This window comes from Cucurbita moschata, unplaced genomic scaffold, assembly GCF_002738365.1.
Source record: "Cucurbita moschata cultivar Rifu unplaced genomic scaffold, Cmos_1.0 Cmo_Scf00016, whole genome shotgun sequence".
NCBI classification, from domain to species: domain Eukaryota; kingdom Viridiplantae; phylum Streptophyta; class Magnoliopsida; order Cucurbitales; family Cucurbitaceae; genus Cucurbita; species Cucurbita moschata.
Window position 1 is genome coordinate 3,902,280 of NW_019268532.1, and position 7,469 is coordinate 3,909,748.

General features: G+C 36.8%; 1 protein-coding gene across 1 annotated transcript; it reads left to right on the top strand.

Annotated features, from left to right (window-relative positions):
• Positions 1-1,427: 1,427 nt before the first annotated feature.
• LOC111454361 (dolichyl-diphosphooligosaccharide--protein glycosyltransferase subunit 1A-like) lies at positions 1,428-5,398 on the top strand. Its single transcript, XM_023095829.1, has 10 exons — positions 1,428-1,697; positions 1,983-2,027; positions 2,227-2,861; positions 2,953-3,100; positions 3,179-3,355; positions 3,802-3,870; positions 3,998-4,087; positions 4,263-4,421; positions 4,554-4,778; positions 4,981-5,398. The coding sequence occupies exons 1-10, from the start codon at positions 1,605-1,607 to the stop codon at positions 5,170-5,172; spliced, it is 1,833 nt and encodes a 610-aa protein (XP_022951597.1). The 5' UTR covers positions 1,428-1,604; the 3' UTR covers positions 5,173-5,398.
• The last annotated feature ends 2,071 nt before the right edge of the window (positions 5,399-7,469 follow it).

Genomic DNA, 7,469 nt, shown 5'->3' on the forward strand with positions numbered 1-7,469 from the left:
TATGATATCCATTAATCTTGTACGCGGTAAACGAAGAAAATTTAAGGATGTTCGAGCATTTTCACTTCAATTGAACTACTATGTCTTACGGGAGTTGAGGGGTCCTGTCATATGTACAAACAACTATAGTGGGGAGCAAACCTTGAAAGGTTCAAAATCAGTAGTAGTACTGGTGAACCAGATGACCGTAGAGAAGCTACACGAAACTAATCACAACAACGAGATCGAAATAGAGTCGTCACTCTTACATCAGCCCAAGTCACTGAAAATTTGCCTTCACGAGTCACTCGGTTTTAAAGACTAGCCCCAATCGAAATATCTCTATCGTGATGATTGAGAACAAACTTCCTACCAGTATAAAATACACTAAACTTGTTAAGTCAATAAATTTGTAGTACTAATTATCGTAGATAGAGATAATATACGTATCACTTGTTGGTTTGCTTTGTGTACGCTAAGATTTGTAACGAGAGACACTATTGATTATCTTAGCTACACTCTACAAGACAACAAACAATATGTATACTAATGGTTCGATGAGTAGCAGAAGTGCCTTGTGCATGGTCATTTGGCATGCCGTTATGCGGTGGCTAGAACGCGCACGATGCTAGACGATAGTGGTATGCTTGTGCATGCTAGGATAGGCTGTGTGTGTGTGGCGAGTATGTTGGGTGGCAACACGGATGGGCACGCCAGGCTGCTCATGTGTGGCCATCAAGCCTTATTAGGCAAGGGGTCACCTCAATTGGACTAGCATAAAAGAGGGTTTATTCATCTTCTCTTAGATCTTCATATTTTCTTACGCTATGATTGGTCCTTATTATCAGATTGGTCAGTGCGCGATCACATCAATTTCCTTTCCACACGTGTACTTAGTTTATCGTTGTATTAAATGCATAAGATAAACATATATGTGATGTCACACATTGGTTGGAGAGAAGAACAAAACATCATTAATAACGGTATGGAAATCTTCCATAGCAAACGCATTTTAAATTAAAGCTTTGGGGGGAAACTCGAAAGGGAAAATTCAAAGAGGGCAATATCTATTAGCGGTGGATCTGGGCTGTTACAAATGGTATCAGAGATAGACATCGGACCATGTGTCAGCCTTCTCGCTGTTCTCCGAAGGAAGGTAGACACGAGGCAAATATTTTAAATTTTTTAAAAAGAAATTGAAAGATATTTTTTGAAGTTTTTTTGAAAAATTAATGAAAATTTTGAAAATTTGATTACACTTTTTAAATTATTTAAAAAAATTTAGGAGTATTTTTGAAATAAAATATTAATGTGGAATTTTAAAAATTAAGAGGAATTTTTTAAAATTAAAAAATATTTTTATTAATTTAACCTAAGTTATTGTTTTTTATTTTACCTCAGCAATTACCGGATTTGAGAAGAGTTGAGCTTTCACGAGTCCTTTTTATCACCAAAATTACGACTTTCCCAACCATTTCCTTTTCCTCTGAGTCGTCGTCGTCGCGTTGTTCCTCACTCGTTAGAGACTCCGACTATACTCCTCCACATTGCCACTGCCTTATGCTTCCATCTCTTCCTGATCCACTTTGAGTTCATCCTTCCTACAACTGAGGACGAATCCTAACATGGCATTCAAGTTGGATCTGTTTCTTTTCACGGTTGCTCTCATCCTTTCGCCTGTATTTTCCGATCTGATCTTCTCCAAGGTTGATCGCCGGGTAAGTTTCTCAGGAAGACTTCGTTATTATCTTTTATACATATTTCAATTGCTCAATTGGATTAGATTTCTTCTTTTGTTTCATTCGTTTGAGTAATGCTTAGAGATTTGGGTTTTATGATAGGGTTTAGTTCTCAATTGTTAATTATCAACACTAATTTTTACTTTTTTTTTCTCTTGAACTCTGTATGGTTGCTGCTCTTGCGGATTTTGAAATTCCATTTTTTGATGTAATTTATTCACCTTGGCATGGTGTCGTTGACTGTATTTCTCTTCCCGCTTGCAGATTGACTTGACTTCTCAGATTGTTCGCGTATCTTCAACTATAAGGGTACGTATCTCTTGCTGCTATTTTCTTTTTATTGTTCTTGAACTTGACATGAACTTGGAAAGGCGCAGTTATTGCCACATTCTTTGTGATGGGGCACATTGTAGAATAGTATGTAGGAGTTGCTGTATAATGAGTCAGTGTAAGGAAGAAATGGGCGTTTGAGTATCTATGCTTTTGTAACTTCTTCATGCTGTTCCAGGTAGAAAATGAGGGGACTGATGTGGTGTCTGAAGTATTGTTAACCTTTCCCGAGGAACAAGCAAAACACTTGGCTCATATTCAAGTAACATTGAATGAAAGAAAAGGTAAAGCCAAAGGATCTGCTATAAATTTCCCTGTCGATGTTGTTTATCCCAAGGAAACGCCTCCAGCATTGAAATTTTACTCGGTATCTCTACCAAAGGGATTAAACCAGGGTGAAAGCTTGACTTTTGATGTCTTGGCTGTTTTCACCCATGTGTTGCATCCATTCCCAGAGAAAATCACCCAGGCTGATGTTCAGTTTGTAGTGTTTCTTGACACTGCATACTTTTTGTCTCCTTATTCTGTCAAGGTCCAGTCACTGAGTGTTAAATTGCCTGAAGCAAGAATTGAATCTTATACAAAATTGGAAAACACGAAGACTCATGGTTCTGAGATCAAATATGGTCCTTATGAGAATCTTCCCCCATATTCAGTGAAACCCATACGCTTTCATTTTGAAAACAATAGTCCATTTCCTGTTGCTCAAGAGCTTGTCCGTGAGGTAGAGATTTCTCACTGGGGCAGCATTCAAATAACAGAGCATTATAATCTTGTCCATGGTGGTGCTCAAAGTAGAGGGGAATTTTCCAGGTATTTCCTCGTTTTCTTTCTTCTTTCCACTAGTTATTGAAAGTTCTTGTTCTATCAGGACATGTAACTTTTTTGCTTATTTCTGCCGCAGGCTTGATTATCAAGCCAGACCTTATGCAAGAGGGGCTTCAGCGTTCAGAAATCTTGTTGCAAAACTACCACCAAGAACTCATTCGGTATACTATAGGGACGAAATTGGAAACATCTCTACATCTCATCTATGGGGCGATTCTAAGAAGGTGAAAATTTTGTTTTAGCAATATGATTACCTCAATTTTCTACCCGATTATTTTCTTAATTATTTTCTAAATTTTCAGACTGAGCTGGAGATTGAACCTAGATATCCAATGTTTGGTGGTTGGAGAACTTCTTTTACTATTGGATATGGTTTGCCACTTCAGGATTTTCTATTTCAGGATCAGGGAAAACGCTTTCTTAACATCACTTTTGGTTCTCCTATAAATGAAGTTGTGATTGATAGGCTCATTGTCAGGGTAATTTCTTTTCTTCTTCTATGGTTATATGCTGAAATGTGATTGATAGGCTCTTGCCACCAGAAACATAGCCTCCTAAAGTTTTGGGATTTATTAGATCAAAAAATAAAATTTGGCATCCTTTATATTGGCAACACTTTCCTGAAATTTTATTTGACGTTCTAAAACTTAGGTAACATTCAGCAAAGGCTATGGGCAAACTTGTGGGTTAATTGCTTCGCATCTTTTATGTGCTATATGAAATTTTGTACCATTTGACATTGTTGCAACTTTTATATTTACTTATACGTCATTATTTCTTTTCAAATGGTTACTATGACTTCTGTTTTTTTGTTGTCTGTTGTGTTCAAGAGATGCATCAGTGGATTGAATTCGGTTTGTGTAGAACTAGAACGAAATCTTTCTTTTCTTCTTCGTATAAATGACTTTTTTTTTGTAAACTTCAGGTTGTTTTACCCGAGGGCTCCAGAGATATGTCTGTATCTGTTCCATTTTCTCATAAACAGTGGCTCGAGGTAGTATAGACTAGTGACAGAACTCTTTTATTAGTCTCTTTTCTGTTTATTTGTTGATTTTTTTTTTTTTTTTTCAAAAAGACACGTTAATTTTGTTTCCCTGAAGTTTCTATTTTAATTATTACAGACAAAATTTTCACACTTGGACATTGATGGTAGACCAGTGGTTGTACTGGAAAAGGAAAATGTTGTGCCGGAGCATAATCAGCACTTCCAGGTATCATCTGTCTTTAAATCAAAATTGATCTGCATGTCGATGTTCTTTATCACTATTGATTTGGCAACTTCATGGACGTAGTAGTCATTCTATGAGTTGTACCAGTACGGTTGAAGTAAAGGTTTCTCACATCTGAATTGTGAAGTATGCTAACTCTCTCTTACGTTATTTGCAGGTCTACTACAAGTTCAACTGCATTTCAATGCTCAGGGAGCCTGTGATGTTGATTTTTGGATTCTTTATCCTTTTTGTCTCAGGCATCATTTATATGCATTCTGACATGTCAATTTCAAAGTCTTCTGCTTCTTATTTAGCGAAGTTACAATGGGATGAGGTAAGGAAGATGGTATTCTCTATGGTATTCTTCCAAGTATTTAGATGGTTTAGGCAGGGCTACAGTAGAAGATGCCTTGCATTTCTGTCACTGGACTCTCACCGCCTTGTTGCATTGGCCATCTCATTTCAGGTGCAAACTGTGATTCAACAAGTTCAGAATATTATCAACAGATGCTTAACCATACACGATAAACTGGAAGCATCATTGCGTGATCTTTCTCGGACTGGTGACATCCAAGCTTGTAAAGCAGCTCGTAAAGCAGCTGATGCTTCATTGAAAGAGCTTTCAAAAGAGTTGAAGCCTTTGATTTCATTCTTGCAGTCATCCCAGCAGGCTACCCATATATTGCCCAAGGTTCAATTGCTTCTGATTTTCCCACATAGATTAAACCATGATTAGTATGCATTGACAAACAAATTATAGTGTGATATGTAAAAAGAGATGTCTCTTGTTGGCTTGAACTAAAGTTTGATGTTCACGAACTGATTTTGAAAAGTGGGGATGCTGGCTGCCACGAACCATCTATATTAAGTATGAAGTCTTGCTGCTCGTGCAGGTGGAAGAGTTGGTGGCCAAGGAGAGAGATCTGCAGGAGAGGCTGATTGTGAAACACACGACGGTGGTGGACTGCTATGAGAAGAAGTATGGGGGACGTGAAATTGAGAACAGGGTTGCTTCACAGCAGCAAAGAATTACAGCCTTGAGGCAGGAAGTTGATGATCTACTCGAGTTTATCGATGAAATATAATGAATTGGCAAATACTGGCAGCGTTAGCGTATTCATCTTCACAGCCACGTAATGCCTAAGACTGGCGAATGTTTGTTTCAGGTTCAGAATTTTGTTGTGCTTTATTTAGAGAATTTGGTTAACCTTCTAAATTATGAACCTGTAAACTGATGACTTACAATGTTTTGAATTTTGATCGAATTAGAAAGAATAGACCTGGAATAGAGAGGATGCTTTGTTTACAGAATCCCTTTTTGTTTCATTGAAATTATCCCCTGTTAGGAAGGTTTTGAAGGAGTGATTCTGATATCTTTAGGTGATGTGAGAATTAAGAAACTAGAGGATTTGGAGAGGATCTTGGACAATCTATGTGAGGCGGAGGAGCTTATCTGGAAGGAGGACATTAGTTGGAGATAGAAACACCGACCTTTGAAATGATAATTAGTGACTCATTATCTCAACTATATTTAGATTATTGAGTTATAGATTTGAGCGTGAGTTAGCCATGGGGTGACCTCTCTGCCCCCTTACTTAGGCTCCGTCTACTTACATTTTGATTGCAAGGAAATTATTAGAGTCGAGCAAATCGAAGTAATCTTCTAGCAGTTCAAAATCAAACTAGTTCGCTTTGGTTTACTCAGTTTAATTTTGGCTTTTAATCATTGAAAAAAGAAGTATGGTATAAATCAAGCGGTGCTTGAGAGGAATGGAGATGGTGGGAAGGTTGTAAGTTCGGTCGCAGCTGAGTTAGAGAATGAAGAAGAGAGTGTAGAAGAGAGAGAGGAAGGAGATACACTTTCATGGTTGTGCCACCATTGTTACTACCATCGATACGTTGCCGATGAGCCGCCATGTATTGTGAGAGAAGAGGGAGAGTGTGTTCATAATTCGGAAAGAAATGAACTATTTGTGTATGAACTCTTCTATTTGTATTGGTTTTGTGGGTATGGTATAATCTCAATGTGTTCTCGTATACACCTATTGATTTTTTTTTGGGTCGACCTTCCAGCTTATTGATATTGTTGGATCGACTCGTGGCTTGTTGATCTTCTTGAAGAGTTTATCGAAACCTCAAAGTCTTATGCGCTTCATATACCTTTAGTACAAGAGTTACTTACTTTATGATCATATCATAAAGAGATTGTTTATCGAAGGATTAGTGGGGCATAAAATATAAAAGGCAGTTAAAAATGAAAAATCATATTTCTCTCTAAGAAATTATCTCGAATTTTCTTTCAAGTGGTTCTATAAGCGTTGATTTTGTATATGATTATTTGAATCACAGCAGAGAAGATCTTATGAAAATTTAACATTCGATGGAACAAACTGTAATGCCTGGTGTGTGTTATGTCTCATTTGATCACACTATTCTATGTTATGTACTTAACTTGCCAATAGCAAGTTTTATCAATTTTCTTTTCAATATATTTTAAGTTTTATTCACAACGGGTTATTTCTTAGATTTTCGGTTTGCACTGGGCCCTCGATCATACCATTATCTTGACTCCTATTCTTATTTTACAAGGACCTCTCTATCAACATTAAGATGTTTAGCTAACCTAAAACTTTATCTGTAGGCTCTGTTTATGCTTACTACAAATTTCGGAATCGTATGTAAGACTTGCTCTTGGTCAAATACGAGTCATCTACTAAACTCTCTGGCGGCCCGAAGTACCACATAGTCCGATGGTTAGGAATACTCATTGTCCCTAACTTAGCACACAAAACAACGATCAGGAGTTCCGTGATGATTTATAGACTAAGAATACTCATACACATCTCATATCATAACTAGCTCATAAGCATAAACTAGAGTCATACGTCTACTTATTAATCATGAATTTCTAACATACTTACATCTCATGCATGCATTTACGACTAAGCCATTTACATTTATTTAATATTTTTATCTCCCAATCACATGGTTAACCTGCTGTATTCGTGTTTAAAGTTATTATAGGCCGATATTGATAGAACAAATTCAACCCAACATGTGTATTGCCCTCGTCCTTCTAAGTCTAAAGCATCCCATACTCACACGAAACTCAAATTCGTTGCGAGTTTTGGTCCTATGTTTGTTCTTTGTTCTCTTACTCAACCTTACATAAATCCACATTAAAAACGCCCCCTTAATCCCTCTTCAACTTCTACCCTTCACTACCGCTTCAATCGTTTCCTCTGACACATGAGTTTCTCGTCTTTTTTTCCGTTATTTATTTATTTATAATCATTATTTATTTAGAATATTAAATAAATATATTTTTAGAATAATTATTCCAACACAAGTTTATTAAGTCAAAAAAAAAAAAAAAAAAAAA